This window comes from Hevea brasiliensis, chromosome 10 (assembly GCF_030052815.1).
Source record: "Hevea brasiliensis isolate MT/VB/25A 57/8 chromosome 10, ASM3005281v1, whole genome shotgun sequence".
Lineage (NCBI taxonomy): Eukaryota > Viridiplantae > Streptophyta > Magnoliopsida > Malpighiales > Euphorbiaceae > Hevea > Hevea brasiliensis.
This window is the reverse complement of record NC_079502.1, coordinates 98547237-98567474: the sequence shown is the minus strand read 5'-3', so window position 1 is coordinate 98567474 and position 20238 is coordinate 98547237. Positions and strand designations below refer to the sequence as shown.

The 20238-nt window shown below is 36.0% G+C and overlaps 4 protein-coding genes across 10 annotated transcripts; 2 read left to right on the top strand and 2 right to left on the bottom strand.

The window, feature by feature from the left end:
* Positions 1 to 902: 902 nt before the first annotated feature.
* On the bottom strand, positions 903 to 3921 carry LOC110668258 (uncharacterized). Its single transcript, XM_021829429.2, has 2 exons — positions 3438 to 3921; positions 903 to 2680 (listed from the first exon to the last, which is right to left on the bottom strand). Exons 1-2 carry the CDS (start codon positions 3630 to 3632, stop codon positions 1025 to 1027), a joined length of 1851 nt encoding a protein of 616 aa, XP_021685121.2. The 5' UTR covers positions 3633 to 3921; the 3' UTR covers positions 903 to 1024.
* A 1236-nt stretch (positions 3922 to 5157) lies between these two features.
* On the top strand, positions 5158 to 8767 carry LOC110668257 (uncharacterized). Of its 3 annotated transcripts, none has more exons than XM_021829427.2 (3): positions 5158 to 5244; positions 6803 to 7211; positions 8161 to 8767. In XM_021829427.2, the coding sequence occupies exons 1-3, from the start codon at positions 5197 to 5199 to the stop codon at positions 8667 to 8669; spliced, it is 966 nt and encodes a 321-aa protein (XP_021685119.2). In that variant the 5' UTR covers positions 5158 to 5196; the 3' UTR covers positions 8670 to 8767. The 3 variants fall into 3 exon arrangements, with proteins under 3 accessions (XP_021685119.2, XP_021685120.2, XP_057984416.1); XM_021829428.2 differs by lacking the exon at positions 5158 to 5244 and adding an exon at positions 5251 to 5781 and having other exon boundaries at positions 6811 to 7211; XM_058128433.1 differs by lacking the exon at positions 5158 to 5244 and adding an exon at positions 5830 to 6067.
* Positions 8768 to 8887: 120 nt separating this feature from the next.
* On the top strand, positions 8888 to 12116 carry LOC110668256 (uncharacterized). 5 transcript variants are annotated; one of them, XM_058128432.1, is made up of 5 exons: positions 9351 to 9714; positions 9960 to 9995; positions 10065 to 10167; positions 10853 to 11261; positions 11467 to 12116. In XM_058128432.1, the coding sequence occupies exons 1-5, from the start codon at positions 9692 to 9694 to the stop codon at positions 11982 to 11984; spliced, it is 1089 nt and encodes a 362-aa protein (XP_057984415.1). In that variant the 5' UTR covers positions 9351 to 9691; the 3' UTR covers positions 11985 to 12116. The 5 variants fall into 5 exon arrangements, with proteins under 5 accessions (XP_021685118.2, XP_057984415.1, XP_057984414.1 ...); XM_021829426.2 differs by lacking the exons at positions 9351 to 9714; positions 9960 to 9995 and adding an exon at positions 8888 to 9122; XM_058128431.1 differs by having other exon boundaries at positions 9960 to 10167.
* Positions 12117 to 12289: 173 nt separating this feature from the next.
* Positions 12290 to 16783, bottom strand: LOC110668255 (beta-glucuronosyltransferase GlcAT14A). Its single transcript, XM_021829421.2, has 4 exons — positions 15325 to 16783; positions 13945 to 14020; positions 13715 to 13830; positions 12290 to 12978 (listed from the first exon to the last, which is right to left on the bottom strand). Exons 1-4 carry the CDS (start codon positions 15944 to 15946, stop codon positions 12470 to 12472), a joined length of 1323 nt encoding a protein of 440 aa, XP_021685113.2. The 5' UTR covers positions 15947 to 16783; the 3' UTR covers positions 12290 to 12469.
* Positions 16784 to 20238: the final 3455 nt, after the last annotated feature.

The window sequence follows — 20238 nt, the reverse complement described above, 5'->3', positions numbered from 1 at the left end:
ATTATGAATTTTGCTTGGCTTGACTATCATCCATGGCAGATGTTTAAACATTAAAAGAGGAGAAATAATTACTTGCTTTACTTGTTGCATGTAATTATATTAAAAATAACATATAAGCAAGGTTCAATTGAGTTAATCTTTTTCTTTTTTTTCTTTTATTCGTTCTGGGTAAAAGGACCAACTGAATGTTCAGGAAGATGTCTGCCTGCTGGGTTCTATATTAGGCAAAATATTAAGTGAATATTACTCTTCAGATGTGATTCAAGTATCCTTTTCTTAAAGAGTGATGCAGTAGGCAATTAGGCATGTAAAATATACAGATAAAAATAAAGATTCTACAGCCAAGGTTACATTTACAGTGTCATTGGTGCAACTGTTGCTCAAGTTGAATGGTGCACAAAATGGGAAAAAGGAAGAGTATGTCCCTCTTCGAAATATGAAGGGACGAGTATCACTGCTTGTGCCCATAAAGGATATATGTTCTGTCGTTTTTTCTTGATGGACTTAAAGCTAGGCACTACACTAGTTTGTAAAGACAATATGTAAATGTAGAGAATATTTGAAAGATTGATCTAACCTTGGCTAGAAATCAAGTCAATGATATCTAAACAGAATTTATGGAAAACAATGAGCAATACAGCAATATGAACTCTCTTGCCAAGTCCATGGTCAGCTGACAATTTATGTGCCGTAGTCGTTTAACTAATTAAGTAGAAAAGCTATTAGAAGCCAAATATGGGAGCGGATGGTATTCAACTAATGATAGTTCTTATGCCTTTCTCTTTCTTCTTTGTGGGGGTGGGAAAATTACATAAAACTGCCTTTACGGGTGTTTAGCTTTTATATCTTCCCTGTAAGGATTCCATTTCGGTTAGTAGTCTCATAAACGCTTATTGCTCATCTAGTCGAAAAGATAATCCATTGTTTTTTTCAAGTCATAAGAGCAAGAGCAATTTCTAACTGCTCTAGTCCGTATGTAAGTATTTACTAGCAAGTAAAATAGCATAAAACTTTTTATAATTAGCTAGAACTCAGACTCGTCTGTTTCCCCCTTGTACTCTACTTTATCTTCTTCCAAATCAGAGAACGATTCCCTGAATGAGTCTCCAGTGACTGCATCTGGCTGACGGTCTATCTCTTGAGCCGCTATCTCTCCTGGTCTTTCCTGATTGCTGGCAGCATTAACTTGTTCAGCATCAGCACTGTTTTCTACGTTCATATTCCTGTTGTTTCTGTTTTCTTCAATGCCACTAATTTCTTGGCCTTCATTTTGTCGGACTTCATCCAAGCTCTCTTTCTTGTCTTTGCTGCTGATGTCATTGGCATTACCGTGAAAGCTTTCATTTGTCAACAGCTGCCCATCCTGAGATATATGGGGCCTTTTCCGCATCTCATGCACTCTCTTTAAATGGTAATTTGTATCATCTATTGCAGGTTTGACTTTCTGGTCTTCAGAGACTTCAGGGTTTTGAGGTTCCAGCAATTTGGCTTTAGAAAAATCATCTGCTCTTGTCACTTCCAGTGGGTTATTTCTGCTCTTTACTGTCTCGGTGTCTGTTCTTCCCTCATTAGAAGCTGTTGCCTCTTCTCTGTCTAGCAGTCCGTTCTGATCATGATGAGAAAATTTTCTTGTTTTCAGGCGCTGACCTCCATTGTCTTCATAATTTCTTCTGTTCTCCAACCACCTGTTCCTAGCAAGTATTCTCCATCGCTTTCCTTTTGCATGTTTGCCCTTCACCCTAGAGGTGGAACTTCTAATGTTGTCTAGCAATTCCAACTTCACCTCACCCTTAAAGGTCCCTTGATCCCGGCCCTCTTCTTGTTGAGTACTTTCGAGTCCCAGCTGCTTATCATCTCTGGCCACTTTATGCTCTTTGTCATCCGCTGATTTCATGTCACTGTTAGCATCTTCGTTTTGTGACACTTTCCCAATTGAGCTGACAAATTCAGATGCATTTGAAATATTATTTTCCTGTCCTGCACCAAAAGCACCATTGTCTGGAGAACTTCCCTTCTTTTTTCCATGACTAGTATCAACTGCGCCTTCGTTTCTTAGACCTTCAACTGAACTTTCCAGCTTCCTCGACTGTTCTTCAATGGACACTTCCCTCCTATCAAGAATGGCTGCCTCGTTTTCAATTCTATTTTCAAGCCTGGCAGTATTCTCACCCTTTACTAGAGTGGTGGATGTATTGTCACTTCTATCGCCTCTTATTGAATTCGCACCATTACTGTAATTTGTAGATTCATGCAATTGTCCACCCGCTGCTTTACTGTCGCTGATCTGTGTCTTATGTGCCAAATTTGCGGTGACATTTAAATTTGTTTGTGGGTTTGATGGGTCATCTGTACTTACTGACAATATCTTAATTGGATTTTCAAAACGGTGCTTTAAATCCTCAATTTCAGTTTCCTTTTGCTTCAGACTTTCCATCAGAGCTATCATTTGAGGATTTTCGTTCTCTGTATCTATGTTTGTTTCTCTATGCATTTTGATCTCCTGCTGCTTCTCCTTGAGTGCAGACTCCATGATTTTCTGTTCATCCTTTAGGGAATCAATTGTGGACTGCATCTCCACAATTCTTCCGTTAGTCTCCATCTTTTGGGTTCTGAGAGAGTATATCTTCGCTTTCATCTCTTCAGTCTTCCTTTTCATTTCTTTGTTGTACTCTCTTTCCTTCTGTGCAAGTGAAAATGATTCACAGCGTTAGTATTTAGAAATATAATAGAGCATTATATTCGGATTTTATATTAAACATTGGCAATATACTTAACACGTTCGGCCTCTGTGCAGACCTGTTACACTAGCTGTTTGATCAAGTTCAAAATGGGGAGGCAAGAGATTGAATAAAGCATATTGAGTATGCATAGAGAGCTAATACTTTAGGAAAAGCCAATGATTCTCCATGTCAAAACCTTAAGGGATTAACATACTCCGTATAGAAGCTGACTGGGAAGATCTTAAATTGAGTTTATATACATAATTGCAGATGATATAAATTAGTTTGTTTTATCTTTCATGTCTTTGATTGGCATTGATGAAAGGCATTGCCACAAAAATAAGGGCAACGGCAATTATACAACGAATGATGATCTAAAATATTCTATGTGCCATCTAAATGTAGAGTTTGTACCGAATCGATACTAGAATATAGTACATTGAAAAGAAGATCACATTTGGGCTGGAGGTAAAATTGAGGAATTGTTATTTTCTTGTGATGGAAAGATAAATGTATAAATCACAACAGAAACTGCATTTTTTTCCCCTGTGCAAGATCAAAATAAATAACTCCGTTTTACACCGAATGAATCAAAATTAACCATAAAGACAATGCATGCAAGATGCTCCATAGTCGTCAAGCAAAGGGAAAGACTCGTAGAAAGCAGCACATGTGCGGGGGAGAGAGAGAGAGAGAGAGAGAGAGAGAGAGAGAGACCTGTAAGAGAAGCTGAAGCGAAAGGAGTTCACGGTCCTTCTCTTTGACAAGGAGGTTGAAGATGCGTCTCTCTCTAAGCTTGTGGATCACCATGACTCCAAGTAACGCAGCTCCAAATGCCAAAAGCAGCATCATCCCGTATGGCTTCCCTCTGTTGCCACCGCTGTTTCCTTTGTGTGATCCTCCCATAGCCATCTTCTTCTCTCTCTCTCTCTCTGAGGCTAAGTGAAGAAGAAGAAGAAGAAGAAGAAAATAGGTGTGTTTGTCCTGATATCAAAGGTTTATATGTCATGCAAGAACTTGTTTGTGGTTGCTTGTCATGTAAAAAGAACCATGCATCTACTCCTCTCTAGGGCGGAGTAAACTATGCCGTAGAAGCATGGGAGCTGTTTCCTGGCGTTGATTCTGGAGACCTTTTGTCATTGTTTACGAGTTCCCGTGCTCTCTACTCTGATTTACCTACAGTACCCTTATCGTTCTTTAAACGTTATTAGATAAATCAATTTATTACTTGCTTTCAGCTTTGAGGTGATCATAATATGGTAGTTGCACTTGCACACTTGCATTCACTCACACACAAAGCACATGCCACTTGTAACTGAAGCCAAATAAATAAATGCAAGGGCTGCATTTGCTCTTTGCTTCCATTTTCATTTATGGACTTGTGGGTCTATTAGAATCTGATTTTTAATGGAAGTGGTTGGTGTCAGAAAGATGGGTTTCTAATATCAATTGATCTGACTGAAATTAATTTAGTTTCATATAACAATTGGATTTAAAAAAAAATTGAAAAATCTCATAATTAAGCTTATTATATTAACTAAAGTTAAAAATTGTTATTGCTAATTAAGCTTATTTAGTAATGAGAGTTCTCTTCTTCTTCTTCTGACCATATTAAATGTGATTCTGACTAATCTGACATTACATCTGTGCATGTTACAGTTGCAAGAATATGAAATTTGCTTGCAATTTAATTAAAGTTGACTTTCATATATATTTTGTAATTAGCATTCCTAAAAAGAAATCAATCTATATTCCAAACTTTACAATTTAGAAATCTAATATATAAATAATACAAATATCATATTCTAAATCAGTTGGCTCATATCACTGGCTATTCCATTTATATATATATATGATCTCAATTAATTCCACTAAGCTACAAGGCACCTGCAAGTCAATGCCATTATCTATATAGGATCTCAATTAATTTAAGATTAATATTTAATTATTATATATTTTGTTTTTTCTTTTTATTTTTATGCTGATCTTGCTTTATAATTTTATTATTTATCTTTCTTGGATGTAATATGTTACTTTTTAATTTTTTTTATTCTTTTATTTTAACCATTATCATTTAATAAAATTTAATTTATAATATGTTTTCCAGAACAAAACATTATTATTATTATTATTATTATTATTATTATTATTATTATTATTATTATTATTATTATATTCAGCACTATAAAATTAGATTAAATTTTTTTATAAATATATCATTACAAAAAATTTAAATATTATTACTCATATATTTTTTTAATAAAATAAATTATCCTTAATTTATTAAACATTTTATTTCATGTATTAAAATATTAAATAATTAATTTATATAATATTTTTATGGGCATGAAATTTGGAATTGGAATTCTAATCACAATGTCATCCAATTTGGGCCTAAGCCCAACACAATTGTAAGCCCATTAAAGAAACTTTTTTGGGCTAAATCCATTGGAACGAAAGCCATTCCCATCCACGAATGAACAACCGCCATTGGTGTCTTTGCTGCGACTTCAAGTTCGAGCAGGTAGCCACAGACCAATCTCTGCTCTTTAACCAATTCTTTATATCAATTGAATTTTCGAATTCATCAAAATATATCATTTTTTGTGTCGTAATATTCTCTTTTTACTCGACGAAAGAGGCAAAATCCTTTCATGGAGTCCTGGTCTCGGTCTCAGTCTAACTCCATCGAAGATATCTTCGAATCCTCGCTAAATCTAGAGGATACCCATTTCAAAGAAGGCTACGACGAAGGCTATAGTCATGGCTTAGTCTCAGGAAAAGAGGAGGCTCGACAAGTGGGCCTTAAGACGGGCTTCGAGGTCGGCGAGGAACTCGGCTTCTATCGGGGCTGCGTCGACGTCTGGAACTCTGCCGTTCGAATTGACCCGACTGGATTCTCGGCCCGGGCTCAGAAGTCCATCAAGCAAATGGAAGAGTTGATTGAGAAATACCCGCTGTTGAATCCGGAGGATGAGAGTGTACAGGAGATTATGGACAGTTTGAGGTTGAAGTTTCGGGTTATAAGAGCGGGTTTGGGTGTGAAATTGGAATACGATGGGTACCCCAAACCTAAAGAGATTGAGTTTTGAGGAGTTGGTTGAAGTTTGTCAGGTGTTAATAACAGCCAATATGGTGTAATTTTGGTGTTTAGGAATTTTGGGTATTTCGTGTAGAAATTTCCGCTAATGCTAACTAGTTCTCTTCTTTTTTTAAGTCTGCGGAAGCACTTGAGTTTTGATTTCTCAGTTGTTTTTAGACCTTCTTTTGCTAGGAGTTTAACTTGTTGCCTGTATGCTAAAGTTTCTTGAGTTCAATTTCGGGTGAATTGCATGCAACAAATGATGGTAATTTTATTTTCAGTTTAAGAAGTGTTTCAGTTATGGTTTTCTTGTGGAAAATTCGGCAGATAGAAAAATACTATAAATCCTTATATATACTGTAAGTGCTAAGATAAGATGGGGAATGGTTTTAGATGTTGAAACTAACTGGAAAGATATTCTTCTGCATGGTAGCTAATGACTTTGAATGTGAATTTTAGTTGGTTTTGGGGATGGCGAATGTACTGAATATGTTATTACATAACTGGTTGAGGACCATGAAATTCACATGCACACCTGGTTGCAGAGCATGTTTGTGAAATAAAAAGACATCTTGATGTTGGATCCTTTATTATTCTGAGCCTAGGATGTCAATTGGTTACAAGCTGATTGCAACTTTTTGGCTGGTTGAGCTGAGGCTGAAATGAGAATGAGTAATCCTAGAATTTCAGATGTGGAGAGTCATGATGATTGCAGTTCATTTGTAGACAAAAATGATTTATAGCTATTGAAACTTGCAATATATACGTCTACATCCAAACCTAATTTTATTGTCAAGTTTCCAATTGATTGTTTTGTTCTCTATTTTCATTTCTCCCATGTTTAAATTTTTTTTCATCTCTGTCGCTGTATTTCTAGTTACATATGAATATTTCTACTAAAGGCTGCTTGAAAATTTCACTTCTGCAATTTGATTAACTGTGATCCCCTGGAATCATTATAATTTTTATCTTAGTTATCTACTTGTGCAACTTGTAAAAGGGGTCAAGGAGGAAAAACATGTTGAAGTGGACACTTGCTTGCTGCAAGGTTTACATATCTGAAAGCCGAAATAAGGCTGCATTGGAGTCAATTGAACATGCTGCAAAGCTATTCCCTCAAGCACCTATTGTTAACAAGTTTGAGGATGCAACCTACAATAGAGTTGGATATACTCTTGTCTCAAGTTTGACTCCAAAACCATCTGTAGATTCATGTCCATTGAAGACTGCTGTGCTTGCCATGGTTAAAGCTGCTTTCGAAGCTATTGACCTTGAGTCACATTGTGGAAGTCACCCCCGGCTAGGTGTTGTTGACCACATTTGCTTTCATCCTTTAGCACATGCATCTTCAGACCAAGCAGCAGGGATTGCAAAGTCCTTGGCAGCAGATGTTGGCTCTAGTCTTCAAGGTTTGAGCTCTTTGAAATGATTTTAGTTTACCAGTTACCTAGTAGACTAGAGAGAAAAAAAGCTTTGTAAAATGATCTGGACTGATCACAAGCTAGATGACAAGTCTAGAATCTGGTCATCCAAGAGTCTGATTCCTCTAGTCTGGTTTCCCTTCTGTGATTATAACTTTCAGATGCAAAAGTAGCAGTTGATTATGCATCTCTCCATCTTTTGGTTTGTCTTATTTGGCTTCTCTTGTTGAATTTTATAATTATACTAGTTAAAGTAATGGTCATTTAAACCAAAAGTACGTTGAATCCATTTTTTGGGTCTGATAATACCATGTAGCACTGTCATTCAGATGTCATTAACTGAGAGCAGAAACTGAGTTTCATAATGAATCTATTTGAAGTTCTTAATTTCATACTATAGCAACTTAACTTAGCAATAAAATCCTTTCAAATGGAGTTGATACTTTTGGTTCATTTGTCTAGTCATTCTTGTCTAGACGCAGTTCATGTGGACTAATAAACATAGGGATGAATTTTACATACAAAATTGATAGGTCCCGCATGAATATATCTCTTGATATGCCTTTGGGTCTATGAAGACTGGACTTAAGTGAGAATTTCCCTCATTTGTCTTACCTTGTTCTTTTGTTGTCCCATGTCTATACCTTGAATAAAAAAATTTTCTGTTAGGCATTTCAAATGGATTGAATTTTGCATTGGATTTTAAGTGGTTCAGTGGTATACTTTGAATTGCAGCCCTGTTTCTTTGGTCCCAAGTGTAGGAGATATCATTAGACTGAATTTTTACTTGATATGGTGATTAAGATAGCACTCATTTTTATGCTACCAATTTTGTGTAATTAAGATAGTATTTCATGAGTTTCTACATCCCTACTGGATCAGCGTATGAGATATACTTTATTTCTGCATTGCTAATGATCTTAAGTATAGCTTGCAGTCCCTACCTTCCTATATGGAGCTGCCAGTGAACAGGGAAGGACACTGGATTCAATCAGAAGAGAACTGGGTTATTTCAAGCCAAATTCTGGAAACCAATGGATAGGGGGACCAAAATCAGAGTCCTTGCCGATGAAACCAGATGAAGGTCCAGCTCAAGTGACTCGAGCAAAAGGCATAGTTGTAATTGGAGCAAGCCAATGGGTTGACAACTACAATGTCCCTGTCTTCTCTACTGATATTGCTGCTGTTCGCAGAATTGCAAAACAAGTCAGTGGGAGGGGAGGTGGTCTTAGTTCAGTACAAACCATGGCTCTTGCGCATGGTGATGATGTAATTGAGGTTGCTTGTAACTTGTTGGAACCGAGTAAAGTGGGAGGAGAAAGAGTTCAGCAAGAAGTTGAGAGGCTTGCAGAGGAAGAGGGTATGACTGCGGGGAAAGGATATTTTACTGATTTCTCTGAGGAAAATATAATTGAAAGTTACTTGAAGTTGAATTCCGAATTGTAACCACAAGATTAAATATTGTATGAGTGAAGATATTGTTCTTTCGATGGAAATTAATTCAAGAAATATTGTAATAAAAGGTATTGTTCCAATGAGTGTGATTTGAGTGATTGTCTATACATGATTCCATTCTTTAATCGAGGGTCTTTTATCAGATAAATGAGGTTCATTCGCATACTCGGTAAGTAGTTACATATGCTCTATATTAAGATTAGGTGCCATCTGAAAGTCATATTTGAACTTTTATTGATGCTTGTATTCATGATCGAAAATATAGATGAATTCCAAAACTCTATCTCTCACCATGAGGTTTAGAAAGCATGGTTTAACTACAAGGGAACCCTGGAACTAAGAGCCTCGATTTTGCAGATTTGCTCTCTGAACTTGGCAGACAATTGAGAGATAGCATCAAGAGACGTAATTTAAAGCCTGCAATCATCAGAAATGGAGACCAAGGTACAGCGCCTGCCAATGTCATCTGTTAAAGTATAGCTTGCATGCCTAGATTACATGACATGTTCAGTTCATTTCCAGCTTGTTCTGTTGAGATGAAGAGGTGGATTCATAATAGAACTAATAATAAAGTTGTAAGAAGATAAGGTTTGGCTTGTAGTGATTTCTTATATTTTTTCAGTCGATCATTCTCTGTAAGTCTCTTTCATATCAGCATCAATGTTGACACAGCAAATTCACATTATATGTACAATTCTTGTGATTTGTTGGTTGAAGACAATTGGAGAGTTCCAAAATATGCAAAGAGACCCATGATAATTAGCCTTGTAAAGGGTCCACAATATATACATATATATAACGAATTGAAATCGATATCAAACGAGCATATTAAATAAAGGGATGGAGTTAAACATCATAATCTCTAATTATCTAGAATCTCTCCGCTGAAATTTCAGCCTCGTATTAAAGATTCACGTGTACACCTACCCAAGCCAAGCACTTGAACTTTCCAAATGTAATCTGCATTCTGTGACTTCAGTTTGCCATTCTTCACATTGGAAGAAACATATTGAATGAAGAACCCGCTAAAGGAAAGGTGGTGATTGCTGCTTTAAGCAACCCTGCTTAGGGAACCTTTTTTCTGACTAAAAAGATGTACATTAATTAAATAAGCGGATCTTTCTGGCAATGTTTTGTTTATTTAGCAATTACCAATATGAAAAGCAAAGCTTTCTTAGCTTGATTTTGCATGTCTTGAATAAACTATGGAATCATTGCGTACCATGTGAATCGAGATTTTGGACAAATAAGCTTCTCCTTATCCACGTTTATGGATTTCAGGGTCCAGAAGTGGGGACGTTGGATTCAATGGGAGTTGTACATTGCTGACCCCATAAGCTTTTGTTTAGATATTTCGACATTAATGTCTTGCTCTTATATTTGCAGGTATTCTTTAAGCAGCTCCTCCATGAAGACTCAAACTGAAGGCACAGCAACGAAGGCGAAGCAGACTAGAGAGGAAGCGATGGATTTTAACTCGAGTTGCAAGGTAACTCTTACACCAACTCCACATTAGGACAAACTGCAAATTTGATCTCCTCTCTCTCTCTCTCTTTCTCTCTCTCTATGTATCTGTGCTTCTTTTTCTTTGCCATGTTCTTTTGCTGTTTTCTTTGGATTTTTGTCCAAGTTGCATGTTTAGCGTTTGCTTGTACATGATCTTTTTTAATTTCATCAATACCCACTTCAAAACTAGAGAATTGGCATGGAAATTTGGTCTTAAATGGGAATATCTTTGTTTCATTGCTGGTTTTCTTTTATGAACACTCTCTTTTCTGGGTAGAAAGCTCCAATAAAATCATCCCATTTGAGTTTTATCATATTACATCAAATTGGAATAAATATTTATATATTTTTCTCCATTTCCTGTTTCCCAAGATGCCTTGTCTTCGTTTTCTTGTGTAAGTGTTCAATCGATCAATTTTAGTTTGTTGTTTATGAGCTGTTAATTGAGTAGTAGTTGAAGCTATCACCTGCTATAACCAAGAAAAACCTTGAATCATAATGTAGCTTCCACAGACGTGTCCATTGACCTTATTTTTTGATGAAGCATGATCAAATGGAAGGATAAGATGATCTCATCAGATAATTGGTTCGTCCACGAAGGGTCCAGCTCCTTCATCATGGCTAATGTTTTTCCTTTTCTTTTTTCTCAATTTCTTGGATTGCAATAGAACAAGAAAACAGTAAATCAGTCCATGCTGCTATGTTGCAAGCTCTACATATCAGAATCACGTAATCACACAGCTCTTGAGTCGATTGAAAGCGCTGCTAGGCTCGACCCAGAAACTGTGATAGTGAACAAATTTGAGGACAGAGCCTATAATAGGATAAGGTACACTCTTGTGTCATATGTTGTTCTTGATAGCACAGGAAGTGCTATTTACAGCCCATTGCAGCAAACTGTGCTGGCCATGATTGAGGCAGCTTATGGAGCCATAAACCTCGAGTCCCACTGTGGGGCACACCCTCGGCTTGGTGTTGTGGATGACATTGTTTTCCATCCCTTGGCTCAAGCTTCCCTGGATGAAGCAGCTTGGCTTGCTAAAGCTGTGGCAGCTGATATTGGCAGCAGATTTCAAGGTTAAGCTTTTATAAAACTCAACATTTCGGATACAAACCATTTTTTTTTTTTAAATTCAATGAAGTCACTTGAACTCGATAAGTTTCCACTTTCTTTAACAAGAAAAATCAACCTCACTATCCCTAATCTGCTCTTACATAAATCGTTTTGGAAGTGAACGAAATAAAGTGTTAAATTTCGTTTCCCGATGAATTGCATTTGCAGTGCCAGTATTTCTTTATGCAGCAGCACACCCAACAGGAAAGGCCCTGGACACCATCAGGCGTGAGCTGGGTTACTACAGGCCCAATTTCATGGGGAACCAATGGGCAGGATGGAACATGCCTGAAATTCTCCCAGAAATGCCCAATGAAGGCCCGCAGCATGTGTCTCGGGCCAGAGGCATCACAATGATCGGAGCACGCCCCTGGGTAGGATTGTACAATGTGCCCATCCTGTCCACTGATGTCTCTGCTGCTCGACGGATTGCGAGGTTGGTGAGTGCTCGTGGTGGTGGGCTCCCTACAGTGCAAACATTGGGCTTAGTTCATGGTGAGGATTCCACTGAGATAGCTTGCATGCTCTTAGAACCCAATCAGATTGGAGCAGACAGGGTCCAGTCCAGGGTTGAGATGCTAGCAGCTGAAGAAGGGTTGGATGTAGAGAAGGGATACTTCACTGATTTTTCACCTGAAATGATTGTTGAAAAGTACATGAATCTGATCTCTGCTAACAGAGACTGATCGAAGATTTGTTTGGACATTTAACTGCATCTTTAAATCTGTAAAGTTTTAGCTGACATTTGGCCATTGCTTAGGCTTAAACTTGCCTGGTTTGGTTGCAAAACTTCCAAGCTTTGGATGATTGAAAGAAAATCAGGAGTCATGTTCTTTCCCAGCTCTGATGTCCTGGATGAGACATCAGAGTTGCACCTATAAGCAACATCGATTAGCAGAGAGAGACCTAGGATCTTTCATGCATAAAGAGAGCGAGGTGCTACATCATTTCGTGTTTCAACTTTCAATCACTGAAGAAGATAAAATAGACATAATAAACAAAATAAATGAATTGGGTAGATTGAAAATGTACCAATAAACATTTTTTTACATTTTCAACTTAATGTTCCATTTATGTGGGAATAAGAGAAAACTTCCGTCATTCTACATCAGCTGTATAATCTAAGAATACACCAATGTACACTTGGAGATTTATCAAAATTTCACTTCTATCATGAACACTGCTTTTTTCTAAAATCATCAGATAACAATGTCTGAAACAGTTGTTGCAACCTCTCAGCACCTGGACCTGGCCTAAACACTGAATAATTTCCACGCACAGAGCATGGATCAGCACCATCATCTGAGCTGCCAATACACCATGCTCCAGGTGCAAACCGGCTTGTGCGACCTAGAAGCTCTTTGTCAATCTTGTCTAAAACCGGATCATCCCTTGCAAATTTACGAGCAAATGGTGCCTTGCTTTTAACCATTTTGTCGAAGTCTTTCATGGTCAAAGAGATAGGATGCTGCTTTGGAGGAGTGTCCCAAGCAATGTAGTGAAGATCATGGCCTATTGCTGTGTTTCGGAATTCTTCTGTGTTGCAAATAAGAGTATGGAAGTATCCTTCTGGAGAGGAGATGAAATTTGTGTAGTACATTAAGAGAGTTCGTGGGAGGTTATTCCATCCCATTATAGAGTATTCTAAAAAGGATCGGGTTAGCATTACCCATGCTGAACCTGCACACCAGAAGCAAGCAAAGAAAAAAAATGCATAAATTTATCTCAAAACCAACAATGAAAAAAAACACAAAGAAGTAAATAATGGCAGGCAAACATCCACTTGTCCACATATAGCTCTCATACCATACAGAAAGAATACCCATACCAATATTTGTAACCCAGGTTATCCAACTTAGAAGAGATCCTAACTACACTTTTCAGGTAAAAAGTAAAGAAAGACACTTTCACACACCAGACACCCCCCAAATAGTAGTAATTGACTACACAACTAAATTATGCAGCACGCAATTCTGAGAACATGACAAAAACACAACATAACAATTATGGCATGTATAATTCATCCTCTCACGTCATCTCCGTGAAATGGCAAGATAGTAGAAATTGAGTCCCCAGCATGCCTAACCATGGGCATGGTAAAACACTCAATGGGACATTTACGAGAGAACTGCCATTGCAAATTTTATTTTTGCATGTGTTTCCATTATATTTGGAATCCTCATGAATTAATAGCTGTTTATGTTCATTCCAGAAACACACAAAGGGCAAACAGGAGAGTGGGAAGCACGTGATTTTCATTTTATGCTATGGAGAATTTTCTAGCTTATATATACAAAAGCATGCAACTCTGCAAAGATGCAAATATTAGCCTGCACTTGCATGATGGCATAAAAACTACAGGATTACCATATAGTGTGTGCTCAAAGAAGTAACGATTCTAGATCGATTTGCATACCAGTAAACAACTTGAAAGAAGTGGGAAGTGAACGACGTTGAGAAGTCAAAGCAAGGTCATATTTCTTTGATAAGTAAAGGCCTGGATCAATGATAATTGGTTTTGCCCTTTGGTTCCTGCAGAAAGTTGGAAAAATGCAGTATGCTCAAATTCATTTTTTTTCCCATTAAAAAGAAGGGAACAAGCATCTTCTAGCGAAGTAACATAGGAGTTCTCTATTTTTCACTTACAGTTTCCATCCAGTAATCTTCGTATGTTCAATGAAGTTTAGATTTCTAGACATATTTGAGAATACAAGAAGCAAATCTGTACAATTAAAACACATTCAGATTTTAGCTTACAAATATAGTTAAACTATACAGGTAAACAGAACACAGAGGAAGAAAGAAGTTCAACTCCTATACACATCAATGATATTTTGTGAGGCAATGTTAGAATACAGGTCTTTTTCAATGGCATGAAGAAGATCTACTGACAAATGGTAACTCAGCAGTTCATCAAAACCATGCAACTTATCAATAGTAGGTCAACAAGATAATGCACTGACATAGAACAAAAATGCAGGCCGAAACCTTTGGACAGTAGCACATCTCTCACATAAAGCTTGGCTTTGGATGACTGACAGGCACAAACAATTCAAAAATCCTACAACTATTTATCAAATTTCACTGGCAAGCATTTGAAATAGGCTATAATTTGACCATTGCTGCAGCATATGGCAAGGAACCTAACAGTCAGAAAGTATTCCAAGACAATGAATTGCTTAGTTAAACTGGCAAGGTCTTAGGATGAAACATCTGATTTTATCATACCCTTTTGAATCCATTAAATTTTACTGGAAGGTTCTAAGAAAACTAGGGGGAATCAGAACAATAATCCTGTTACAGAATCAAGAAATAGTAGTGATGGAACCAGTAGAACAAAAAGAGGAGGAGGTGGGGGTGTGTGGGGGTTTGTGGGTGGAGGGCAGGAGAGTGGAGAGGAGGGGAAGAAGACAAATTGTCAAAACTTTATTAATTCTCCATATCAATAATAATCATAATAAACTCTACCAAAATCCTAGAAGACAGGTAATTATACTAGTATTTGTAATCTTACCAGCACTAGGATTTGGAATCCTAAAGAAGAAACACTAATTAGGAATCCAAACCAACATAACTTAGCAAACAGAACTCTACTTTATATTTTTTTCCTAAAGTAGTCCTAAAATCCCTAGCAAATCCTGCATTCAGTAGACTCCATATTCCAATTACATTCTGATAAAAAAGGCTCCACTGATGATACGCTAAAGTACCTGATAACATTATGGTTTACCCATTCCAGATTAAACCTTAGAGAATATGTCTTTGGCTGGACCTACATATCCAACCTCCAAAATGGAAGTCACAAATCAATAATATACAAAAGTGAGTGGAATCACAAATTAATAGCTAATAGGTGACAGCAATATTTATAAATGAATATACAGGAAAAGTTCTCCAGAGTGTAACCAGTCACAATGAGCATGTTAAGATGCATTCATAAGATCAAACATCATAAACTCCTTCGATAATAAAAGAATATCATAATAACAGAACAGAAACAACAATAATGTAGCATTCAATATTAACCATCTTGTGTCACAAGAGGATAATCCGAAGCACTGAGGTTAATGAACCAATCCCACTCCAAGCTCTCCCTCAACATAATTGCAATCGCTTGAAGTGTACACGCTATCATAGTTGGCCCCTTATAGGTCACCAAATTGGACTGTGCCATTATACGTACATTCCCAACTTCTAGAAATGTCGGATCATTCTTCACAGATATCCCCAACTCCAACCTTTCACGGGGCGGTGCCTCAAGATCTAAATGCAAAATATACTGATTTCTTGGATGATACACTGCTTGCAAAGTCCTCATCATTCTACGACTATCGCCCTTTGTCCCTGAGATGAGATAAGCTAATCTAGGGGCCTCCAATTTTGAATACCCACTTGTGTTAAACGACTTGTTTAATTCGGATTCAACGAAATACCCACTGGCGTCCTCTGATCTTGAAAATGAAATAATGTCAAATGGCAACTGATCTCCCCCATAAGAAGAGGTAAATAGCCCAAAAGTAGCTGACAGAAATAGAGTCAAAGATACAAGGAGGCTTGCAAAAAATGGAATAAGCCATTTTCTATCACTAAACACCCTTCCTGAGTGGGAATTGGCATTTTTTCTCATACTCATTAATCGGTTTTTCATGGACAGCAATTCCCTCTAGCTGAAAACTAAGAGGTGTACGAACTAGCTCAGAAAACCGAAAATGCTAGCAAGCAAAGTGGAACCCAGCAATCTAGTTAAGAGAGAAGAGGCAAAGAGAAGAAAGGAGGTTCTGTAACAGAACCAAAGCCTCCTTTTTAGGTATTCGAATAACATCCAAGCTAAGACTTTGAAGCAAAGATGCGTAAATAGGGAATAGAATACATACCAATAACCAAAACCCAAGAGCAGAAATGTCCCCAGTAACAAATCAAAAAAGATTTCGTCTTTAATTTGCTAATGAAAGAGAGTTTAAAAGAAAAGGCTGAAAATAGCTAGTTCAGTGGAGGAAAGACATTTACAGGCGATAAAAGCAAATAAATTTGACTTTCAATTTTGAAAATCTATAAGCAGCTAGGATTAGCATGCAATAAATAGAAAGTGTATTTTGCTCTAAACTATCCCAGATCTAAAGCTAATTGAAAGAGGCAAAGAGCAGATAGAGAGAAAGAAAAAGGGTAAACAAAAGAAAAATGTATGCTTAGAGTGAAAGTTTCAGAAACTTCGAAAAGAAGAGTGTTGTAGTAATGAAAAACAATAATAAATGGTTAATATTTCTATAAAAGGGAGGAAATGGAATAGAAATGCTTAATTAAAAGAGAGAGAGAGAGAGAGGTGGGTCTCTTGCAACCAGAATCAGGTGGGTATTCAATGGATGACGAATCAGCTGACTTTATTCGCCGTGGGAAGAGAAAATATATAGGGAAAGAGATACGTCAGAAAATGGGATCGAACACGAAATTGGTAAAAGATTTTTATTTTAGGAGAAACCAAGGGCTCGCTGTGACTACAGCTCTTCGGTTGATGGTGGATCAAAGACAACTCAACAAAGAATCAACGGAGTTTCCACGCTATTTCTTGGCGCGTGGTTGTTTCTCAATATAACGTTCTCTTGGGGTTTCCAGTGGTTCTTGGGCTGAGCCTTTCAGGCCCAACCAAGCCCAACTTACATTTACCTCTATTCGTCTAATGATTATGTTTAGTAATTTGCATTAAATTATTAATAAATAATAAAATTAATTATAAAAAATTAAGAAAGAGAATTGAGAAGATTAAATTTCCAATTAAGAGATTATTATTACATCTAATCTAAGTTTTTTTTTTAGAATTATAATTTAATTCTTTAAATTTATCAACGAGTTAAATTTACATACTTTGAAATTAAACTAATTAGTTAATATATTATTTTTGTTAATAAATAAGATCCTTGTCAAAAAATTACTTATTTCTCTCTGATTTTTGCTTTCCATTTCCATTAATAATTAATTAATCTTAAGAACCTCTTGCCAACAATGGAAGATATGGTTGAGTCCAGTGGTTCACTAAATTCATGGCAAGTGAGAAAAGAGAGAGTAATCTTTGTCCTTCATTTACTCCATTATTATTCATAAAATAGAATGAATGAGTGAAAATGAGTTATATAAATAAAAATTACCAACAAAAAAAATTAACAGGGAACTTTTTTTGTCTAGCAGTATCCATTTTGATCTGCGCGTCAAAATTAACATTAGAAAACATCACACCATTTAAAAAGTTAAAAAAAATTACAAATATAAAATCTGTTTGACATTACTACTAAGTTATTATTAAAAAATATATATTTTTAAATATATTAATTAAAAAATATTTAAAAATTATTAAAAATTAAATTTAATTAATTTTAATTATAAAAATATTAAAATTATTTTTTAAAATAATTTTTTTAATAATATTTAAAATAATTTTTTTATTTAAAAATATAATTTGAGCGTTTAAAATTCAATGCTAAACCGATAGAAAACACCGTCAGGTTGCACGCATCGGAGTCTTATACGTAACCCTGTTATGTCGGTTACGCGGCTTTGCAACGGCTGAAGATAGTGCGAGCCCCACCAAGAAGACAAAAAAAACAACAAAAAAGGCGTAGTACCCATTGGCCACCAACCTGCTGTGATTGTTGACAGCATGTTATGCCCGCTGGGTGTTGCATTTTATGATTAAAAAAAATATTTTTATAATAATTTTAAAAATTATTTTATTATTTTTATATCCAATTCAAATAAATCTTTTATTTAAAAAATTTAGGATCGATTATATAGAGTCACTTTTTTTATCCTAAATAATTTTGGATTAAATTCTAAAAAATTTGTAATGCTTCTAAATCATATTGTACTACTTTCCTCTAAATCAATTTAGATTTACTCTTTTTATCAATCCTTATGTTAGACGCATACGACTCCTTCAATGCCTAACACTTACTACTATATATCACCGGTTATCTGGCAGTAATATAAAATTTTCCTTTCAACTTATTAGAAATCTTACGATCATATAAAACTCTCATAACACGTCTCTACTTCAACTATCCAGTTTTAATCCTATGACTAACATCTTCCTCACATCCCCTATCTACTTGAAGAACTGAGTCGAAATATTTAAAGTGATTATTTTGGAACAATATCACTCAATCCAAACTAACTCCTTCCCTATCACCAGTTTGGCCTTCACTAAACTTATAATACATGTATTCTGTTTTGGTTCTACTTAACTTAAAACCGTTTGACTCTGGAGTACTTCTCCAAAGTTCTACATTTCTATTGACTCCTTCTCACATCTCATCTATCAAAATAATATTATCTGCAAACATCATATATCAATGAATACTCTCTTGTATATATTTCGTTAATTAAAATATATTAAATTTATTTTTAATTAATAATTTTAACAGTTAGAGTACAAAATTAAAAAGGTATTTTATTAAAATGATTATTTTAATTTGAATTTATTTAATATTATAAGTTAATACTTTATAATAAGATTTTTCTATTGTATATATTCTAAATAATAACTCAAGCATGGCTTTCTTACTTTGTCATATGTATGTGTCTCAAAGTCTACCTCTAATATCTTCATGCGATCTGGGTGTAACCGAGTGGTTACTTCTGTGTTCCTGTGGGTGTTAATATACTAGGTGCCCGCAAATGGATTGTCTGGCCTTGAAAGGTCCTAGTGCGTGCTTTAGATTGTTTGATCCCCTGCCGGTGATAGAGGTCCGATGATGATGTGGGCATTCTGGTGTCGCACTAAACCTCCTTGCAGTGTTTTGCTTCTGCATTTGTGCCGGGTTTTCAAGTTCGGGCTTTTCATACTCTTGTTAGGGTTCCAATGGGTCGGTTTGGGGTCGTAGCTAGGCTAATTTTTAGGGTCATAAGCTTTACTTCTTTGGATCTCTAGCCTTTTGTAATGCTTATCTTGCCAAGTCTTTAGGCCTCTTACTGTATTAAGCTTCAAGCCCTATTTTTATTGAATCAAATCTTACCTTTTCATTAAAAAAAAAAAAAAAAAAATCTCCAAGTAACTACGGCCAGAGCCTTTTCCTTTTCGAGACAGCTGCAACAATTTATTGCTCTTTCATCATCGGTCTCTCCCTTCTTTATTTCACCAACTTGGGTTGGTTAGGACCTCCATGCCATCAAGGAGCTGAAGATGGTTTTAAACCCTCTGTAGTCTGTCCCAAACCCTTTATATAGAACCAACCAATCCAAGATGACCACCTCTTCTCAAGCTCAGAAACTAAGTATGCATGGCCATGGGATTTGAATTCCTGTATTTGCTTTTGAAACTCGACTCCATATCCCACATACTTGAAAATAACTCAATATAGTAAATGAGCCAAAGCTCATGGCGATAATTAGTTGGCTTTGGTAGCCCTTTGACACGCTAAGCTCATTGCCAACCTAAATTATTAGCTAACCAGCCATGGCCCATGGCTACTGGTTCATATTTTGTGAGATTACTGTTGAAATCCTTGTTGAAAAAAATATATATATATATTTTTAAATATAACAGTTAGTGATTATTACTTAGCCAACAAATTAAACGAATACATTTTGCTTCTCCAATTTAAAACGAAAATTAATTTTTAATCGAATTTGAAATAATATCTTTTAAAAAATGTAATTTTTAATCTTTCAACTGGGACAACATTAATAGTATTTGTGGTCTATTTTGGATTTAACTGCTTTAAGTATGCACACTGTGAAATAACTATAGCTATTGGATTAATAATTCAATAATGGAATGCTTGTTCTTGGTTACTTTTCCATTTATCCTGTCTTGAAAAAGTATGTTAATTATAAAAACCAGACAAATATAAAGGCATGATGCAAGTATTTCAAGTGCTGCAAAAAGCTGATGCATGCAGTACCTCTGGGAGGATCAGATTCAGTAATTCACATACATTGGCAATCGTGCAG

Coding starts and splice junctions, on each gene's coding strand:
- LOC110668257 (XM_021829428.2), top strand. CDS start 5,375: ATGGAGTCCTGGTCTCGGTCTCAGTCTAACTCCATCGAAGATATCTTC. Junction 5,782..6,810: donor GTGAAATTGGAATACGATGG/GTACCCCAAACC, acceptor AAAGGGGTCAAG/GAGGAAAAACATGTTGAAGT. Junction 7,212..8,160: donor TGTTGGCTCTAGTCTTCAAG/GTTTGAGCTCTT, acceptor TATAGCTTGCAG/TCCCTACCTTCCTATATGGA.
- LOC110668255 (XM_021829421.2), bottom strand. CDS start 15,946: ATGAAAAACCGATTAATGAGTATGAGAAAAAATGCCAATTCCCACTCA. Junction 13,831..13,944: donor AAGATTACTGGATGGAAACT/GTAAGTGAAAAA, acceptor AACTTTCTGCAG/GAACCAAAGGGCAAAACCAA. Junction 12,979..13,714: donor TTCTTTCAAGTTGTTTACTG/GTATGCAAATCG, acceptor TCTGGTGTGCAG/GTTCAGCATGGGTAATGCTA.
- LOC110668258 (XM_021829429.2), bottom strand. CDS start 3,632: ATGGCTATGGGAGGATCACACAAAGGAAACAGCGGTGGCAACAGAGGG. Junction 2,681..3,437: donor CGCTTCAGCTTCTCTTACAG/GTCTCTCTCTCT, acceptor TCACTTGCACAG/AAGGAAAGAGAGTACAACAA.
- LOC110668256 (XM_058128431.1), top strand. CDS start 9,692: ATGAAGAACCCGCTAAAGGAAAG. Junction 10,168..10,852: donor ATTTTAACTCGAGTTGCAAG/GTAACTCTTACA, acceptor GGATTGCAATAG/AACAAGAAAACAGTAAATCA. Junction 11,262..11,466: donor TATTGGCAGCAGATTTCAAG/GTTAAGCTTTTA, acceptor TTGCATTTGCAG/TGCCAGTATTTCTTTATGCA.